Source organism: Bubalus kerabau, chromosome 8, assembly GCF_029407905.1.
Source record: "Bubalus kerabau isolate K-KA32 ecotype Philippines breed swamp buffalo chromosome 8, PCC_UOA_SB_1v2, whole genome shotgun sequence".
Classification (NCBI taxonomy): domain Eukaryota; kingdom Metazoa; phylum Chordata; class Mammalia; order Artiodactyla; family Bovidae; genus Bubalus; species Bubalus kerabau.
The window spans coordinates 102,393,194-102,414,641 of record NC_073631.1 but is presented as its reverse complement, the minus strand read 5'-3'; the positions used below and the strand labels follow the sequence as shown (position 1 = coordinate 102,414,641).

Below are 21,448 nucleotides of genomic sequence, written 5' to 3'. Positions count from 1 at the left end.
TTTCATTCTATTAATGTGGTGTATCACATTTACTGATTTGCATATGTCGAGACATCCTGGCATCCAAGAGATAAATTCCACTCTATCATGGTGTATGATCCTTTTAATGTGCTGTTAAATTAGGTTTGCTAATATTTTGTTGATAGTTTTTCTATCTATATTCATCAAGGATATTGGTCTGTACAGTTGACCCTAGAATAATATGGGAAATGGGGTGGGATTAGGTGCACCAACCCTCCTCACAGCCAAAAGCCCTTGCATAACTTATAGTTGGATCTTTGTACATGTGGTCCGTCCATATCCGTGGTTCCATCATATCTGTGGTTCCATCATATCTGTGGTTCCATCATATCCATGGTTCCACATTCACCGATTCAGCCTACCATGGATTGTTTAGTGCTGCAGTGTTTACTGTTGAAAAATATCTGCATGTAAAAGAACCTGCTGCTACTGCTAAGTCGCTTCAGTCGTGTCTGACTCTGTGCGACCTAGAGACGGCGGCCCACCAGGCTCCCCCATCCTTGGGATTCTCCAGGCAAGAACACTGGAGTGGGTTGCCATTTCCTTCTCCAATGCATGAAAGTGAAGTGGCTCAGTTGTGTCCGACTCTTCGCGAACCCATGGACTGCAGCCTACCAGGCTCCTCCGTCCATGAGATTTTCCAGGCAAGAGTACTGGAGTGGGTGCCATTGCCTTCTCCGGTAAAGGAACCTACACAGTTCCAAATCATTGTTCAAGTTTCACCTGTACTTTCTTTGCTTGTAGTGTCCTTATCTGGCTTTGGTACTGCCAGGGTAATGCTGGCCTCCTATAATAAGCTTGTGAAGTAAGTATTATTAATTCCACCTGATAAATTTGAAGGCTGATATTTGGAGAGGTTAGATAACATGCGTAAAGCCGCACAGCTAGTTAGAGGCAGAGTTGGAACTGGCTCTCAAACTCCATTCTTAAGCATTGGGCCACTCCTTCCCAAAAGAGACTTCTTGCCACTTCTTCACAAAAAGCTGCCCGGAGAAGGAGCACTGGAGTCAGGACTTGAAGATAGGTATGAGAGCAGCAGAGAGGAGAGGTGAGGGCAGAGGCTGGGACCCAAGATCACACCCTCATCCTTTCCCTAGCCCCATGAGACGTAGAGGGGCTCCTCCTGCAGGTCCCCTGGAGCTGTTGTTTGTGATTCCCCAGGAAGAGCGCAGAGGTCTCCAGGGCATGTGGCCTGGTTGGAGCTCAGCCACCATCTCTATCCCTTCTCCCTGCGTGCTGCAGGTAGGAAGCAGGGTGGTGATTGTCGCTGCGGGCTGCGTGCTGCTCCTGATGGGCATATTTGGGAAGATCGGGGCTGCATTTGCCACCATCCCGACACCCGTGATCGGAGGCATGTTCCTGGTGATGTTCGGGGTCATCACTGCCGTGGGGATTTCCAATCTCCAGGTGAGGCAAAGCACCCTTGGAAAAGCAGCAGCACTGCATCTCCTGAGAGGAGCCCATGGGGATGGAGATGAATGGAACAGCCCGGGGACAAGGGAGGAGAAGGGCATCCTCCAGTCCAAATGCACCGGCCCCAAATGGAGGGAAGAAGTAACCAGGAACATCCAAACTTCTGAAAAACAAAATTGGATCCGTTTGGATCGGATTATCCAAACCACTCAGCTCTCAGGGCCAGGGGGGAGTGGGACTTGACTGGGAGCCTGTGCCCTCTGAATCCAACCTCCCCCTCCAGCCTCCAGTGGTGGGCGAACAGGGGGCACTTTAGTGGGGTGCTTGGTGTTCAGTATAGGTGCTGATGGCTCCGGGCCTCTCTCTTGCAGTACGTGGACTTGAACTCACCCAGAAACCTCTTCATCTTCGGCTTCTCCATCTTCTGTGGGCTTGCCATTCCCAACTGGGTGAACAAGAACCCAGAGAGGCTCCACACAGGTGATTCTCCATCCTCTAGACTGTGACCATTCCAGGAGCAGAGCCGGTGGGGCCCTTGGTTCCCGGAAATTCCTGTCACTTCTTTTAAATTAACTATAGTCACCATGTTGTACATTACATCGCCATTACTTATTTCCAGTTTTGTTGAGATACAACTGGCATACATCACTGTATGATACCAGGTATACAGCATAAAATTTTTATGTACATCCATTGTGAAATGATTACCAAAATAAGTCTAGTTAACACCCATCATCTCACATGGATACAATAAAAAGAAGTGGGGGAAAAAAGAAAAACATTTCTCCTTGTGGTGAGAACTCTTAGGGTTTATTCTGTTAAGAACTGTATGGTTAACATACAGCAGCATTAACCATAGTTTTCATGTTGTACATTACACTGCTCATCCTTATCTCATAACTGGAAGTGTGTACCTTTTGATCACCTTCCTCCAGCACCTCCTTCTTCTCCCACATCCCGCTTCTGGTAATTGCAAATTGATCTCTTTTTCTATGAGTTTTAATTTTTTTTAAGAGTCTACATATAATAAGTGAGATCATACATATTTGTTTTTCTCTCTCTGATTTATTTCACAGCACAGTGCCCTCAAGGTCTATCCATGTTGTGTAAATAGCGACATTTCATTCTTTTCCTTGTGGCTGGATAATATCCATTGTAAACATACACATTTTCTTTAACTGCTAATCCACTGAAGAACACTTAGGTTGTTTCGATATCTTGGCTGTTGTAAATTATGCTACTGTGAATGTGGCTGTGCATGTGTCTTTTTGAGTTGGTGTTTTCATTTTCTTTGAATAAATATCCAGAAGTGGAATTGCTGGATCATATGGGTGGACAGGGAGGCCTGGCATGCTGCAAATCATGGGGTTGCAAAGAGTCAGACACGACTGAGTGACTGAACTGAACTGAATGGTAGTTCTATTTTCAATTTTTTAAGGAACATCCATGCTGTTTTCCATATGGCTGTACTAATTTGCAGTCCCATCAATGATGCATAAGGGTTTCTATTTTTCCACACCCTTGGCAACACTTGTCAGTTCTTTCTGGGAAAAGCCATCCTCACAGGTGTGAGATGACTACCTCACTGTGGTTTTGATTTGCATTTCCCTGCTGTCAGCGATGCTGAACACCTTTCATGTACTCGTTGGTCATCTGGACATCTTCTTTGGGGAAGTCTCTGCCAAGATCCTCTGCCCATTTTGTAATCCCTGTCACTTTTGTCTCCACCGTAGGGATTCTTCAGCTGGACCAAGTCATCCAGGTGCTGCTGACCACGGGCATGTTTGTTGGTGGATTTCTGGGATTCCTGTTGGACAACACCATCCCTGGTAGGGCTCATCTCTGCCCTGTAAGCTGGCAGTGTGGGTAGACGGTCAGCATTAGGGCCAGCCGCGTTGCTTCCCTAGCCCCAGTTCCCATGTGAGGCTGGGCACAGCATACCCTGAGCAGGTCCAGGGTCTGGGTGGGGTGATTTAAAGTCCCTGTCTACAAATATAGTCACATTCTGAGGAACCTGAGGAGGGCGGTTAGGGCTTCAGCATATGATTTTGTGAGTGGGTGGGTGAGCACAGATCAGCCCATAAAAGGACCCTAAGGTGGGAAATATACCAGAAGCAAAGCGCAAAAGGCACAGCCCCAGCTCTCTTAGAGCCTGCAGTCTAGCTAGGGTGGGAGAGAACACAGTATAGACTCATATCCCAACAAAAGCCATAACTGGTGTGCTGTGCTCCAGGTGCTGTGTACTGAGCGTACAGAGAGCAGCAGGACATGCCCGGCCTTCTGGAGCCTCACAGGCTCGTAGGAAAGGGAGACACAACCACAGGCCCTTACAATACAGGGCACTGAGTGTGGCGGTGAGCACACCAAACCCATCAGTGCTGAGGATGTGTCCGGTGAAGGGTGCAGAGTTGTCCTCACTGGTGGCTTTCCGTGCTCCCTTCTTGGTCCTCCGATAGTTTCTTGAAAGGACCTCTGTAATAACTCCTGCTTATTCTGATATTCTGTTTTCCACATTTCTTCTCTCCACCAAATACAAAAGACACCTGCATTCTAGAAACATTGAAACATAGAAAGGTCTACCCTGGAAGAGGAGGAAAGAACAGTGGTTCATAGAAGGTCGTACCCTAGAGCTCAGAAAACTCCTGGTGATGAGCTGAGTTGTTGTTATTGTTTAGTCACTTAGTCACCTATGACTCTTTGTGACCCCATGGACTGCAGCACGCCAGGCCTCCCTGTCCATCACCAACTTCCAGAGCTTACTCAAAATCATGTCCATGAGTAGGTGATGCCATCCAAACATCTCATCCTGTGTCCCCTTCTCCTTCTGCCTTCAATCTTTCCCAGCATCAGGGTCTTTTCCAGTGAGTCAGCTCTTCTCATCAGGTGGCCAAAGTACTGGGGCTTCAGCTTCAGCATCAGTCCTTCTAATGAATATTCAGGGTTGATTTCCTTTAGGATCGACTGGTTGGATCTCCTTGCTGTCCAAGGGACTCCCAAGAGTCTTCTCCAGCACTATAGCTCTAAAGCGGCAGTTCTTTGGCACTCAAGCTTTCTTTATGGTCCAACTCTCACATCCATTGAGTTGAATTGGGTGGAGTTGAGCTGAGCTGATTCTTGGGGTGGGCTGGGAGAAGGAGAAGGACGAGCTGCCGGCTGGATCAAGGCATTGTGAACTGGCCTCTCCAGACGCTCCTCCTGCCCAGGTCCGCCAGCTCCCTTGGGGCCCAGTCCCGACCTCGCTCTCTGTCTCCTATTAGGAAGTCTGGAGGAGAGAGGCCTTCTGGCATGGAATCAAGTCCAGGAGGAGTCTGAGGAGACTACGAAGGCCTTGGAGGTCTACGGCCTCCCCTGGGGGATCGGCACCAGGTTCTGCACGTCCTCCTGCGCCCAGTACCTCCCCTTCTGGCCCAGGGAAGGCGAGGTGGGAGTGCGCGACCTCTCGCTCTGCCCCTGGGACTCAGAAGATGGGCACCGGAGGGCCACAGACACCCTGATGTGAGAACGCTCCTTCTGCACCGCCCCCACCCAGTGTGCTCCTCGCCCCACCCACCATGGGAGGTACCCTGTCGACCTGAGCGTCTCTGCACCCCACACGTGGTGGCACAGTTAGATAAGTGTTAGATTAAGGCCAGGGCAAGCGTGCTGTGACCCCCGTCAGCGAGTCAATTAGGTCTAGACTCAAGCTACATCCTTACACCGTGCTCAGCCCTCCCGTCTCCAGGGTAAACCAGGGCAGCCCAGTGTCCACGCAGAAAGCCTCTAGACAGTATTTTGATGCATTGGGAGGCAGAGGCTTTGGGTGGGGTAGGGAACAGAGATGGGGCTGTTAGCTGAAAGGTGACAGTAACATTTCTCTTCCTCCGCAAAGAAGTATGAGGCCTGCTGACCCCTCCCATGCAGGTTCCTCCCATCCAGATTCCTCCCAATCAGGCCCCTCCCCTCCAGGCCCCTGCCACTGGGAAACGCTGAGCTTGTGCTAAGTCATTCCGTCGTGTCCGACTCTATGCAACCCTATGGACTGTAGCCAGCCAGGCTCCTCTGTCCATGGGACTCTCCAGGCAAGAATACTGGGGTGGGTTGCCATTTCCTCCCCCAGGGGATCTTTGCCCCCAGGGATGGAACCCACCTCTCTTACCTCCCCTGCTTCAGCAGGCAGGTTCTTTTCCACTAGTGCCACCTGGGAAGCCCCTGTAAACACTGAAGGGTCTGCAAAGCTACACTCCCTGCATATGCCCAGTGCTAGTCCTTGGAGTCAGATTGTGCATCACAGGATGGTATGGTGAGGCAGTGAGCACTGGGGGTGTGGGTCAGACGGCACCAGGTTTGGACCCTAAGACTTAACCTGCACTTCAGGTTCTCACAGGGACGTGAAACAGCCCAAGCCTTGGAAAGGCCTTCAGTGGAGGGGAGCCGCTGTTGCCATGATTTATAAACTGTTCAGAGCAGGTGAGCCTGCTCTCTCTGCATCCTCAGTGGATTAGTCAGGATTCTCTAGAGAGACAGAGCCAATAGGGGGTGTGTACATACATATATCTATGTATATACATATATGTCTACAGAGAGAGATATATATGTATACACACACACACACACACATATGGGGAAGGCAGATGGAGAGATGGACTTCAGGATTGGGTTCAGGTGATTGTGGAGGCTGGCAAGTCTGAAGTCTGCAGGGCAGGCCATGCAGGCTGGGACGAATTGCAGCTGGAATCTGAGGGCAGTCACTGGAAGAATTCCCTCTTCCTGAGGGAGGTTAGGGCTTCTCTGATAGCTCAGCTGGTAAAGAATCTGCCTGCAATATGGGAGATCTGGGTTCGATCCCTGGGTTGGGATGATCCAAGGTGAACGGCTCCAGAACTCTGGCCTGGAGAATTCAGGGCCAAGGGGTCGCAAGTGTGGTCTATTCAGTCCTTCAACTTATTCAGTGAGGCCCACCCATCTATGGAGGGTAATCTGCTTTACTCAAAGTCTGCTGATTTAAATGTTAGTCTCTTCTAAAAACACACGCACACACACACACACACACACCTAAAACCTTCATAAAATATCTATAAAAATGTGTGACCAAGTACCTGGGTACCATGACCTTGCCAAGCTGACATGTAATAATAACCGTCACCCCCAGTACACAGGCCCAAGTGCACTGATGCATTCTGCCCAGCAGCCTCAGCAAAAAGCATTGCGAGCACTGTGGGACCTGACATGGACTCCATTCAGGAGTCTTTATTGTCAGAAGAAGCAGATAAGACTGATTCTGCCTTGGTGTCCTGGACCACAAGATTGAGGTCAGCATTGCTCCTGGGCTTTTAGAGCTTGCGGGATGTGGGGTGGACGCCAGAGCTTCTAGAACGAATCAACACAGTGCCCTGAAGCAGGTGAGCTGCAAGTGCCCAGTGTCATGGGACACATCCTGGCCGTCCTGTTCTTGACAGACTCACGGCCTGGTCCTCGGGTGCATCTGGTACCCCGTGAAGAGGAGCACAGCGGGAGCATGTGTGTGTCCTGCAGCAGGCCAGCGCCTCATTCAAAACAACCCCGAAAGACCGACACACAACCCCACTATTCTTAAATACTTTATAACAACCAGAAACTACAACCATCAAAATGCTTTTGGGGCAGCCCACTCCAAAACGCCCAGGCAGGGGCAACTTGGGCTGCCAGAACTCAAAGCCGGAGACCACCAGCCTCCTCCATCCCCTCCTGCTTCCAGCCCTCCCGCATCACAGATCTTCATCGTCAAACATCTCCGTGCACCTCAACATTATCATCTCATTGTCGACAGAAAGGTCCGGTTCTTGCAAAACACCGGTAGAAGAGGATTCAAGTTTTATCTGAGGGCTCCAGGCCTCAGGAGGGGGAGATGGCCCCACCATCTCAGGCATGCCTCCTCCCTCTGCTTCTCCCCCACATCTCTTCAGTGGTATCTTCTCCTCCAGCTTCCAGCCAGGAAGTTACAAGCAATGAGGGGCAGGGAGTCCATTTCCATTTCACTCGTCTCCGTACTCTACCGTCTCCAGAAGGCTTCTCCTGGATACAGTAGAACTGGCTTCTCTCCTCTCCTGGGGATTTCTAAGAACCCATGAGCGAGACAGGGGCAATCTTAAAGCTTTATCCAAATGCCCTCAACAGAGGATGATGAATTATACCACGATGCACCCACCCATGGAATACTCTGCAGCTGCTTCCAATAAAACGAATGGGCTCCTTCTCTGTGGGACATATTATTTCAAAAGAGCGCGGTCCAGAGCAGTGTGTATAGTGGGTGACAATTTGCATCTGATGTGTGTGTGCTCAGTTGTGTCTGACTCTTTGCGATCCCATGGACTGTAGCCTGCTAGACTTCTCTGTCCCTGGGATTTTCCAGGCAAGAATATTGGAGTGGGTTGCTATTTCCTTCTCCAGGAGATCTTCCCAACCCAGGGGTCAAACCTGGGTCTCCTGCATTGCAGGCAGATTCTTTACCACTAGCGCCACCTGGGAATACCATTTGTATTTGATAGATTATATAAGTAGCTGGAGAACATTTGTGGATGACTGAATAAGAAACTGGTCATGATCATTGCCTTTGGGGGAGGGAATGCAATAGGAACAAGGGACATTGGTTAGCTATTTGGGGATCCTTTTGAGAAGAAACAGCATTATGTTAATTTAGCAAGTGTTTCTCATTCCCTTAACAATGACACTAGCTAAACTGATTCCCCATTACCCCTTCCCCTAAAAGTACATTCCTGGGTTTGTGTTCTTCCTGCATATCCCCACCCCAGCAGAAAATCACCCCTGTAGTTCATTAGCGCTGCTTGTTAGGGGTTGATTCCCTTGGGCCTTGGGAAGCACCCCTAATCCAGCCAACCATCTCATGGATGTGGGACCAGATTGGGGGTGATTCTGAGAATGAAGCTCCAGAGAATGGTCCTCATCTGCCATGCCCTCCTGATAGGGGTGGGGCACATCAGAGCCAGAGTATCCAAGAGGGGGAAGAACTGGTCAAAGGGAAATCACCAGACCCCTTGTTATGGTGAGAATGATGGCAAAGGTTGAGAAAAGGGGGAGCTGGAATGTGGAGGACACCCCGAGGCCAAACATCTGGGGAGGGAGCCACACACTGGAGCCTGTCACAGAGTGCCTGAATGTCATTCCAAATGTTCTGCTTCCTTCAGTCAGTTCAGTTCAGTCGCTCAGTCGTGTCCGACTCTTTGCGACCCCATGAACCGCAGCACACCAGGCCTCCTTGTCCATCACCGGCTCCCGGAGTTCACCCAAACTCATGTCCATTGAGTCGGTGATGCCATCCAACAATCTCTAAGCTCCTGCAAATGATGATGAGGGACTCTCCAGCTGCAGATCTGTGAAATCGCTAGGCTGCTAGAGGTGTCTGCTGGGACTGGGTGCTGAGGTGTGTTGAGTAGCAGTCCCCCAGTTCACGCCCACCTGGAGCCTATTTGAAACTAGAGTCTGTGCAGATGTGATTAACTAAGGCTGTAAGCTGAAGTCATCCTAGATTTGGGGTGTGCCCTCGATCCAAACGATAGGTGTCCTTACACGGTGAGAGGACACAGAGATCACAGAAGACGGAGGCAGCGATGCAGCTACAAGTGCAGGGGTCTCCGGCACTGCTGGGAGCCACCGGGAGCTAGGAAAAGGCAGGAGACATTCTCCCCTAGAGCTTTCAGGGGGAGCATGGCGGGTCAACACCGAAACTGGGCCTTCTGGGAGAATAAATTTTTGTTGTTTTAAGCCCCTGAGTTTGAGGTAATTTGTTACATGAGTCCTAGGAAACCAATACAGGCACTGGGATAAACGGGGAAGAGAATGCAGTTGCCCTCTTTACACACCCTGTACCAAGGCCTGAGGCCTCCTGCATGAGGACACTCTTGGGCAGCTTGTTCAAGACACAGATTCCTGGGGCCACATCTCACAACACTGAATGGAAATCTTGAGTGTGGGGACATCAGGAATCTGCATTCCAATGAGCTCCCAAGGTGAGTCAAGTCTGAGCACCTCTGCTTTACACGAGCTCCAGTCCTGCCAGTTCTTTCTTTCCTGCTCTGTGTAAGTAACAAAGTGGGGAAAACAAAGACTGTCCCGTCCATCTGCTCTTAAAGCCTTGGTAAAGTGACCTGACTTCACTGTGCCCAGAGCAAGGGACTCAGTGGTCAGGGTTTGGCAGCCAAGGGTTGGTGGGGGGTGCAGAGAGCAAACTGCAGGAAACGGCCTTGGCTCCAGGTAGTCTCAGCAGAGGGAAGTGAAGGGTAAGCAGGAAAAGGGCCACATTGGAAAGCTGCCCTGATTATTTTTGGACATTTTCATAACTATCACGTACCTTTTAAAATAAACAGCTATATTTTTGCTAAATCAGTGGGAAAATCCATGGCTCTGAATCTGAAAGGGGCTGTCTCCTTGGCAGCTCATCAATAACCCCCTCCCTCTATGGAAACTTCCAGGAATGGACCTTCTAACCAAGACCCCAACAAGGCATGTCACCGTGGGCTGCACAGTCAGCTTTTTGGAAGCAGAATTAATATCCTTCAAAAGCTGACAGCAAATATTACCCCAGCATCTCAGAAAATGATGAACTAGTTCAGCCTCTCAGAAAGGCATCAAGAAATCACACATGTAGGAATGCCTGCCAAGGGCCAGGCCTCTGAGGTCTGGTCCCTGCCTCGAGGCTCCCAGGCTCGGATGTGCCCTGAAGAGCATCCCTCTGCCTCTTCCCTAGACATCCTCCTTCACAAGATGCATTAGACTCAAGTCAACTATCCATGGAAGAGCGTCCCCCCGTAGTGTGAACTGGGGGACCTGCAGCCAGTGCTCCCCACCAGAGCCCACCATTTGAGGGGAGGCGAGCCAAGGCCTGACTGCACCCTGCTCCATCCTACCTGTTTGACCTGAGTGTTAACACAGCAAAAGCCTTTGAAAAAATTGGCGATCTGCACGTACAGCTGAAACTTGTCCTCGGGATTTTTTGAGTTGCAAGCAGCCAACGAGGAACCAACGGCAGAAAGGAGGAAGAAACAGCAGTTAGAGGTAAAACTAACTTTCTACCTCTGCTTTGTTGTTCAGTCACTAAGTCGTATCTGACTCTTTGTGACCCCATGGACTGCAGCACGCCAGGCTTCGCTGTCATTCAACATCTCATGGAGTTTGCTCAAAGACATGTCCATTCATTCGGTGATGCCATCCAACCATCTCATCCTCTGTTGCCCGCTTCTCATCCTGCCCTCAATCTCCACCTCTGCTTGCACCCTCTAAAAATATCTGGATTACAATGAGAACCAAACACTTTGAAGCAGGCAGCTGAACCCTCCAGAAGGTGGCCCAGCGCCTTCTGTGGAAGGTTTGCACAGCCCCAGTTCCAGAATCATGTTTGGAAGCTGCTGGGGAAGCAAGACTACAGGGAGGCTGGCCCATGGGTCCTAGTTCAGTGTTCTGAGCTGTGGCCTGGGGAACAAGGGCAAGATTTCCTCTCCGCCTAAAGTCAGGCTCTGCGCCCACCCGTGACTGCCCAGGCTAAGGGAGCACAGGGCATGATCGAGGTCAGTCCCTTGACATGCCTCTGGCTCAGGAGGTCTAAAGTGAAACACCAGCCCTGGCACAGATGGCTGCCCTGAGGATTCTTTTCCTGCTGTTTTCCTGGAACAAGGAGAGAAGCCTACCAATAGGACTGTGAATCAGGCCTGGACAGCTTGTGGTGCTTTGACCTCAGTTCCTGCTGGAATGAGGCCTCACAGTCAGCTTGGGATCTCTGGCAGCAATCCTCTGCCTTTTCCAGGGAAAGATTAAAAAAAAAAAAAAAAAAAAAAAAAATTTTTTTTTTTTTTCTCCCTGATTGGTTGTTTTCTGTTCCACCAGCAGGATGAGGAGTTAACAAAATTATTTGCCAAGTACACTTTGGCCACTTTTCACAGAAATTGTTTACATAGCGAAGCCAAACAAAGAGATAGCAATCTCTGTCTCCAGCCGGTTTCCGCAAAATCAAACTTTATACAGCCGGGAAGAGTCACCATGGAAAATCGCTTTGAGATTTTGGGCAAGTCTGGCTGGGCTGGGGTGGGGGATTGGGGTGGCAGCTGAGTTGCTGACCTCTCATCTGCCTGCAGGCCGCCAGGGCTCTGGGCTGGAGCCACAGGCCTCAGAACGAATGGAGATGTTCTTTGGGATCATGAGAAGATGAATGTCACCTCATTCCCAAGGCAGAAAGCTACATGTTCTTGCTTCTTAAAGAAAAAAAAAATGTTGTTTATTTGGCTGTGTGGGTTTTACTAGGAACACGCAGGATCTACTTCCCTGACCAGGGCTCGATCCCGGCCCCCTGCTTTGAGAGTGTGGAGTCTTAACCACTGGTCGCCTCTTTTTAACCAGGTATCTGAGGAGGCTGTGCCTTTAGGCTGTAAGACCACAGCTTTTCAAAGTAGCAAGGACATTTTAGTCCTAAACTCTCTCTTTCTGAGAAAACACAACTGGTTTTTATGTGTGTGTGTGTGTTTAAAAAAACCAAGCTGCTGCTTCTTTTAAAATCTCCCCAGATGCTCTTCTGACTTCAGGGGGTCATCCCTCCTTCTACATCCTTCCCATCAGCACTGTGAAAACAGCTTCTCCCCTTGTGCAGCTCAGAGACTCTGTCACTCACCCCAAGGCTCAGGCATGGGGCCTGTTTCCATGTTGGCCCAGACTCTCTCTGTCCACCTCTCAAACCAGACTGACTGCTGAAACCCACCCACGGCCACCTCACCCCAGGAGACAGTGCAAACCACCTAGAGTTGACAACTCATTGATGTATCTCAGCCCTGGGTCACATCGGGAGAACTGTCTCTGCTGAAGAAGCCCCAGAGAAGATCCTCCCCAGGGCAATGGCACAATCCTAGGACCAGCCTTTTCTGAATCACAGGAAAAAGTGGATTTCCAAGAACTTCCACTGAATTATGCTCCCCTCTGAGAAGCTGCCCTAAACACCCCAACAGGGACACCCACACACCCACACAGTCTCATACCCCTCCTCACCTGGGGCTAGATGTGCCTGGAGCTTCACTTTTGTCCAGGAAACTTGCCACATCGAAGGCATCTTCAAAAAGGATCTGAAAGAAACCACAAAACTTCACGTGTCAGAAATCCGCCACACTCTGATGTTTGCTCTGGGCTGCCGAGGGATAGAAAGGCTCCCTACCTCTTGTCCCCAAAGGGGTGCATGTTAAAGCTGAGGCCCAAACCCAGGGTCTCTGCTTGGTGACCTTTACAGGGGATGAATATTAAGTTCTTGACCACCCAGAAAAAACTGCCAACCCCAGAGAGTGGCTGAGAGAGGGGAAGCACTGGGGACAACCGTCTCCTCTTTCTAAAGAGGGTGGGAGCTTAGGCGGGAGAGGCAACAGCCAGAGGTGAGCCTCTGTTTACACAGGAAAGGGCTCATCTACACCGCCCGAGGGACAGACTGAGCCCAGCATCCACAATCTAGCAGTTTCATTCCAGGGGAACAGAGGTTCAGGGGCTCGGGGGTTGGGTTGCAGAGAGTCCACTCCCAGGGTGGATATGCCACAGTCAACCCGCTCCCTCCCACGTCCCTGCCCCAACCTCACTCCACCTTTTGAGTGCCTTGCAGTCACACCAGTCACTTGGGGTGCTTGTTAAAAACACAGATTCTGAGCCATCCCCCCGAAGACTCGGATTCAGTGGGTCTAGAGTAATAGCCAAGCGCCTGCCTTTTAACTAAACTCCACTTGAGAAGCCTGGAGGGTCAACAATAAACTAGAGACCAAAGGGCCGAGATTTGAAGAAAAAAAAAAATCTGTGATAAGGGATGCAGTCCTTAGAGCAGGAACTAGGCATCCTGGATAGGTCCTCCCACACACTGGGCTCGTCTGTGAATTGGAAGGACTGGATGAGGCGGAAGTAGTTTTCCATGCCTGGGTCCTGGTGTCTAGGAAGCCTCCCAGAGAATGGGCCATCCAGGGCTGTCCACTGGATCATCGAAAAAGCTAAAGAATTCCAGAAAAGCATCTGCTTCATTGACTACTTTAAAGGTAAAGCCTTTGACTGTGTAGATCACAACAAACTGTGGAAAATTCTTAGAGATGGGAATACCAGACCACCTTACCTGCCTCCTGAGAAACCTGTATGCAGCTCAAGAAGCAACAGTCAGAACTGGAGCTGCAACAATGGACTGGTTCCAAATTGGGAAAGGAGTACATCAAGGCTGCATACTGTCACCCTGCTCATTTAACTTACATGCAGAGTACATGTGAAATGCCGGGCTGGATGAAGCACAAGCTGGAATCAAGATTTCTGGGAGAAATATCAATAACTTCAGATATGCAGATGACACCACCCTTATGGCAGAAAGGAAAGAGGAATTAAAGAGCCTCTTGATGAAGGAGAAACAGGAGAGTGAAAAAGCTGGCTTAAAACTCAATATTCAAAAAATGAAGGTCATGGCATCTGGTCCCATCACTTCATGGCAAATAGCTGGGGAAACAATGGACACAGTGAGAGAATTTACTTGGGAGGTTCTAAGCTGAGAAACACTGGACTGGAAGAAACACAAGCTGGAATCAAGATTTCTGGGAGAAATATCAATAACCTCAGATATGCAGATGACACCACCCTTATGGCAGAAAGTGAAGAGGAACTAAAAAGCCGCTTGATGAAAGTGAAAGAGGAGAGTGAAAAAGTTGGCTTAAAGCTCAACATTCAGAAAACGAAGATCATGGCATCTGGTCCCATCACTTCATGGGAAATAGATGGGGTAACAGTGGAAACAGTGTCAGACTTTATTTTTCTGGGCTCCAAAATCACTGCAGATGGTGACTGCAGCCATGAAATTAAAAGACGCTTACTCCTTGGAAGGAAAGTTATGTCCAACCTAGATAGCATATTCAAAAGCAGAGACATTAGTTTGCCAACAAAGGTCCATCTAGTCAAGGCTATGATTTTTCCAGTGGTCATGTATGGATGTGAGAGTTGGACTGTGAAGAAAGCTGACCACTGAAGAATTGATGCTTTTGAACTGTGGTGTTGGAGAAGACTCTTGAGAGTCCCTTGGACTACAAGGAGATCCAACCAGTCCATTCTGAAGGAGATCAACCCTGGGATTTCTTTGGAAGGAATGATGCTAAAGCTGAAACTCCAGTACTTTGGCCACCTCATGGGAAGAGTTCCCTCATTGGAAAAGACTCTGATGCTGGGAGGGATTGGGGGCAGGAGGAGAAGGGGACGACAGAGGATGAGACGGCTGGATGGCATCACTGAGTCGATGGACGTGAGTCTGAGTGAACTCCGGGAGATGGTGATGGACAGGGAGGCCTGGCATGCTACAATTCACGGGGTTGCAAGGAGCTGGACACGACTGAGCGACTGAACTGAACTGAACTGAAAGGTCAACTACTTAATGACCGTTGACTCTCTTCTGACCTTGGTTTTTCTATTATAGCTTAATCAGCTCTGTCCCCTCCCATGTCAAACTTTTCATTGTTTTGCTTTGCACGGCTTCCTCTTGGACGGACTCCTATCAGTGTCTATGCAGGTCCCACTATGTGTTTCCTGAAACTTGGGTCCCAGTGCTATCTGTTCCAGAACATTCCATCATTATGAATAAGAGGTATTTGTTTGCATTGGCCTTCATGTGCATACACGCTAAGTTGCTTCAGTTGTGTCTGACTCTTTGCAACCCTGTGGACTGTAGCCAGCAGGCTTCTGTGTCCATGGAATTCTCTGGGCAAGAATATTGGAGTCGGTTGCCACGCCCTCCTCCAGGGGATCTTCCCGACCCAGGGATTGAACCCACATCTCTTACATCTCCTGCATTGGCAGGCGGGTTCTTTACCACTAGCACCACCTGGGAACCCCATTGGACTTCACAGAATGGGGTTTATTGAGACTTTTAGAGGAGCATTTTATTTTATTTTATTTTCCTTTTTTTTTAAATTAAATTTAATTTTTTTTAATTTTATTTTATTTTTAAACTTTACAATATTGTGTTAGTTCTGCCAAACATCGAAATGAATCCGCCACAGGTATACTCGTGCTCCCCATCCTGAACCCTCCTCCCTCCCTCCTCCCTCCCCATATCCTCCCTCTGGGTCGTCCCAGTGTACCAGCCCCAAGCATCCAGTATCGTGCATTGAACCTGGACTGGCAACTCGTTTCATACATGATATTATACACGTTTCAATGCCATTCTCCCAAATCTCCCCACCCTCTCCCTCTCCCACAGAGTCCATAAGACTGATCTATACATCAGTGTCTCTTTTGCTGTCTGGTACACAGGGTTATTGTTACCATCTTTCTAAATTCCATATATATGCGTTAGTATACTGTATTGGTGTTTTTCTTTCTGGCTTACTTCACTCTGTATAATCGGCTCCAGTTTCATCCACCTCATTAGAACTGATTCAAATGTATTCTTTTTAATGGCTGAGTAATACTCCATTGTGTATATGTACCACAGCTTTCTGATCCATTCATCTGCTGATGGGCATCTAGGTTGCTTCCATGTCCTGGCTATTATAAACAGTGCTGCGATGAACATTGGGGTACACGTGTCTGTTTCCCTTCTGGTTTCCTCAGTGTGTATGCCCAGCAGTGGGATTGCTGGATCATAAGGCAGTTCTATTTCCAGTTTTTTAAGGAATCTCCACACTGTTCTCCATAGTGGCTGTACTAGTTTGCATTCCCACCAACAGTATAAGAGGATTCCCTTTTCTCCACACCCTCTCCAGCATTTATTGCTTGTAGACTTTTGGATCGCAACCATTCTGACTGGCGTGAAATGGTACCTCATAGTGGTTTTGATTTGCATTTCTCTGATAATGAGTGATGTTGAGCATCTTTTCATGTGTTTGTTAGCCATCTGTATGTCTTCTTTGGAGAAATGTCTATTTACTTCTTTGGCCCATTTTTTGATTGGGTCATAGAGGAGCATTTTAGTACTCTGTGTGGGATAAGACTGAGACTCTGCCTTCCTGGAGTTGTCTCTCCAATAGGTAGGTTACTAAATGTTTCTACATATTGGGGAGCCAGGCACCCAAGTTGTAGAAGCATTTTTTCTCAGCCTCTCACCTGAGGTCTTTGCTCCACCCATGAGCCTTAGTAGCCTCTCGAGGTCAGCATTTAGGGCCAGCAGTCCCTGCCTAACGACTGTGTCAGTGTATCTCAGGGGCCAGGCTGCTTGTGTCACTTTTGCAATGCTTTCATTCCAGTTCAACCAGTCACTAGAAATGAGCTTTAGAAAACAGAAAAGCCCCTATGTCTGGCCCAGAGCCTCACCCCCTCTTCTCTTGCCCCTGGGAACCTGGTTTCTGGAAAGTGCTGTCCTGCCACATCTCAACAGGCTGCCCCCTGATTTCTTTCCTTGGTGCCATGGGGGATCATTAACTTCTCTGCAACTACCCACACCTTTCAAATGATGCGACGCTTACTATCACTGGATGTACCTCGGTCCCCTGCAGTGTCCGAAGAGGGCTGGAGGGGTGTCTGTTAGAGACCAGTAGGTGGGGCTTGGAGGCCCCACCCTCTTGGATCCTCGTCTTTCCCTCTCTCTTATTATTTTGGCAGGCTGTGAGAAGTTAATCTTCCTCTCCAGCAGCAGCTTTGTTTCGTTTCTGTTCTGAGAGGAAGCCAAAAGGAGAAGACCCCAAGCGGCCATGAGCTCTGCCATCACCACCTGTGAGCACCCCAACCCCTTGGTGAGTGCTGGTAGAAGAGAGGGGATGATAGAGGTGGGGTGCGTGTTAAATGTCAGTCTCTCAGTCGTGTCCGACTCTTTGCAATGTCATGGACTGTAGCCCGCCAGGCTCCTCTGTCCATGGGATTCTCCAGGCAAGAATACTGGAGCAGGTTGCCATTCCCTTCTCCAGGAGATCTTCCTGACCCAGGGATCACACCCAGGTCTCCTGCACTGCAGGAAGATTGGTGGGGTAGCTGAAAAGAGGAAAGACCCTGGAGAAAGGTCCCAGTGTGGAGTCCTAATGCAGATTCATGGGGAAGGTGGCTTGTGTTCTGAGACGTTGAATTTTCACAGCTATTCTCCTGCTGCCACCGTCGCAAGGCACAGATCCCATCCTCAGTGCTGAACTCCGTGAATGAATTACAAAGGAAGAAGGGAGAGCTGAAAGGCCCTCTGTTTTACTCTGTTGAATCTAAGTGTTTATTTTCCAGGTTTCTCAGCATTATGATTTCTTTGATCAGAAAGCCTTTCTGAAGCAAAGCAAAGAGAAAGAGGAAAGCAGAGAGAGAGAGGATGAGAGAGGGTGAGAGGCACGGAACTACTGTTTACCGAATGGCTGATATGTCCTAGTATTATGTACTTTATTTTCCTCCTTCAAGCCACTGAGGCATACACCTCTGTTCCCATTTTACATATAAGGAAGCTGAGGCCCATAGAACTAAAGGGACAATAACCCATCTGGAGGCCTCTCCAGCTCGTCCTTGAGCCCTGCTCCCACCATTCATTCCTGCCTAGTTTGGCCACCTAAAAACCAGGGCTGGGGGTGGGGGGAGCTGACTGAGTGGGGACCCTCTGCCCACCATAGCCAGACAGAGCCTCTCCCCACCAGGCCCAGCCATGGTATCTGTGCAACAGGTGCCACGCATGAGCCTGGGCTGGGCCCTCAGAACTGTCCCCTGGAGCCCAGCTGCCAGACCTTGCCCACTGCTAGTCAGTCTTCTGGTAAAGAGACTGTGGCTGACTCTTCTGGAAAATTTTGACAGGCACCTGAGAGAAACTTCCTCTCCTCTCAGAATTCCTATTGCTAAAAGTAAAAATTTAACTGGGTAAATTTAAAGCTTGCTGCTGCTGCTAAGTCACTTCAGTCGTGTCCGACTCTGTGTGACCCCATGCACTTGGCTTTATTTTTAAAATTGTTATTATTTCTTTTGGCCACACCTTGCAGCATGCAGGATCTTAGTTCGCCCACCAGGGTTTGGACCCAGGCCCCTGCAGTGATTCCACACAGTTAAGTGTGGAGTCTTAACCGATCGACTGCCAGGGAAGTCCACATAATTGGCTTTATTTAATGATTCATGAAATGGACAGCATACCATCATAGAAGGTAGAAGGGAGCTTTGAGGAGCTGTACAAAATGGAGGAGTTTTATAGGCAGAAGCAGGCATGGCAAAGTTATTCTATCAAAGAGTGGATTGTTTCAGGCCAGGTCACTTTCCTGAAAAGCAGGGGTCTACCAGGCAGATCACCTCACTAGTTCTGACCAGATAATTCGAGACGGACTAGTGAAAAGTTACATCCCTGTGAGAAACCAAAACTGCATGCAATTAATTAGGTTAGATATTAGATTAGAACTTCCCTGGTGGCTCAGCCTGTAAAGCGTCTGCCTACGATGCGGGAGACCCAGTTCAATCCCTGGGTTGGGAAGATCTCCTGGAGAAGGAAATGGCAACTCATTCCAGTATTCTTTCCTGGAAAATCCCATGGACGGAGGAGTCTGGTAGGCTACAGTCCCTGGGGTCGCAAAGAGTAGGACATGACTGAGCGACTTCACTTTCTTTCACTTTATTAAGTCTTGGTTGGCTGATATGGGCTTAGCATTAGTTACTCCATTTTGGACCTTTAACAATTTTTTTAAACACTTCTGTCACCATCTCACGGAGAAGGCAATGGCACCCCACTCCAGTACTCTTGCCTGGAAAATCCCATGGACGGAGGAGCCTGGAAGGCTGCAGTTCATGGGGTCGCTGAGGGTCGGACACGACTGAGTGACTTCACTTTCACTTTCCACTTTCATGCATTGGAGAAGGAAATGGCAACCCACTCCAGTGTTCTTGCCTGGAAAATCCCAGGGACGGGGGAGCCTGGTGGGCTGCCGTCTATGGGGTCGCACAGAGTTGGACACGACTGAGGTGACTTGGCGGCGGCGGTCACCATTTCATAGAAGCAAAAAAAACACAACAACAACAACTTGGAAAATAAGTTTAAGACTCTATTTCTGAAAGCTGTGATTTTTTTCCACATCTTTGGCACACCTGAAGCCAGTAGGTAGGGTCTGGGCACATATCTGTCTTTATTCAGTGAACTGTCTTGTCATTTTCCTCAAAGCCTTGGTCTCAGCACCCAGATTAAAAGGCCACTTTTCTGAGATGTTTTGGTTTTCATGTGCATATTGCTTTGTTAGAAACTTCTAGGGATATAAACATGGGGAAGACAGATTCCCCAGCCATGTTTGGAGAGACCTGGACAATCCCAAAGGCTAGAGTCAGTTGACTGGAAGTGTTAGGAAACAAACCTAGGGGGCAAGTTGGGGAGCGGGAGGCTGTGTGGGGGGTGGATGGAGTCAGAGGGCCAAGGGATTCATTTCCCCCCAGGAATCCTCCTTCCCACTGCTCTTCCCTCTGTGCCAGCCTCCTCCTGCTCTGCTGCTCTGCTCCAGAGAGATGACAGGCTGTCCCTGTACACACAGGAATGCACCTGCCAGCAACTGCCCTCTACCAGGAGAGGAGAGTTCCATTCTCCCATTTACAAGGGGACCTGGGACAAGTCATGTAATCTCACTGAGCCTCAATCTCCTCTCTGGAAACTGGGTTGTGAGAATCAAATGAGAGGATGCATTGGAAGCTCTCTGCAAACTGTAAAGCACTATAAAATGCCACACCCCAACAGAATGCCTCTTTGAGCAAGTGTTTTGATGAAATTACAGCCCGTTGAGCTCATACTCTTCCAATCAGAAGAAAAGCTTGTGGCCCTTCTTCTCATACCAGTGCTGACTCATGGGGAAGCTTCATTAAGAGTTTATTCTTCCTTCAAAAAGGGGCTTGTAGGCATTCTTCTGCCACTATAAGAGTCATAGACTTAAAAACAAATTATTTATTTGGCCATGCCACATCTTAGTTGCAGCATGTGAACTCCTGGTTGAGGCATGTGGGATCTAGTTCCCTGACCTGGACGCCCTGCATTGGGAGCTCAGAATCTTAACCACTGGGCCAGCAGGGAAGTCTGAGAGTTACAGAATTTTACTGACCAGGGATTCCCCTGGGATAAAGTCATTTCCCCCATCTGGATATGCCCTGAGGTGGGGCTTTTTCCACCTCCATCTGGGAAGCCCCTGCTCTACAACATCTCTGGGATGTCACATTTCTATGTATATCTTTAATATACTAGTGACTCATCTCTGACACACAGGAATCTTAGCCCACTGTGTACCTGCTTATTTGATTTTTTGCCCCAGCACTTTATGTAAGTGACACAAAGTGCTTTACAGCAAAAGATGTATTTTGATCAGGCTCTGTGCGTTCTACCAGCCACAGCTGACATGCTTCACAGAAGTCACACACTCTTATCAGAGTGAAGAACCAGCTGTTCTCAAGGAAGATAAGTTTTTCTCCACTCTTAAGTTCTAATTTTTTTTTTCCATGTTGGGCCTCATACAAGGACAATTTCCCAGAAAAGTGTTGTAAAGCAATTACAGAAGTGGTTTCCATAGCCTCATCATGTCCAGATTGATATCCAAACAAAACTTAGAATATTTAGTCATGAGGCAGAGAACACCCTATGAGTCACTGACTTTTTTTTTTTAAGATTGTTTTCTGATGTTGACCAATTTCAAAGTCTTTATTGAATTTGTTATAATACTTCTTCTCTTTCATGTTTTGTTTTTTTTTTGGCCACTGGGCATGTAGGATCTTAGCTCCCTAACCTGGGATCGAATCCTCACTCGCTTCATTGGAAGGCAATCTTAACCACGGGACCACCAGGGAAGTCCTGATTCATTCAGTTCAGTTCAGTGGCTCAGTCCTGTCCGACTCTTTGCAACCCCATGAATTGCAGCACACCAGGCCTCCCTGTCCATCACCAACTCCCAGAGTCCACCCAAACCCATGTCCATTGAGTCGGTGATGCCATCCAACCATCTCATCCTCTGTCGTCCCCTTCTCCTCCTGCCTTCAATCTTTCCTAGCATCAGGGTCTTTTCAAATGAGTCAGCTCTTCGCATGAGGTGGCCAAAGTATTGGAGTTTCAGCTTCAACATCAGTCCTACCAATGAACACCCAGGACTGATTTCCTTTAGGATGG

At 48.8% G+C, this 21,448-nt stretch overlaps 2 protein-coding genes across 3 annotated transcripts in view; both read left to right on the top strand.

Annotated features, from left to right (window-relative positions):
- LOC129659535 (solute carrier family 23 member 1-like) overlaps nt 1–21,448 on the top strand; it is a 246,646-nt gene that overhangs the window by 58,847 nt on the left and 166,351 nt on the right. The gene's annotated exons all lie outside the window — the stretch shown is intronic.
- LOC129659537 (solute carrier family 23 member 2-like) overlaps nt 16,982–21,448 on the top strand; it is a 43,598-nt gene continuing 39,131 nt past the window's right edge. Inside the window, exon 1 of the mRNA XM_055590993.1 lies at nt 16,982–17,111. Coding sequence (XP_055446968.1) covers nt 17,070–17,111 — 42 coding nt within the window. The 5' untranslated portion in view covers nt 16,982–17,069. The remainder of the gene's footprint in view (nt 17,112–21,448) is intronic.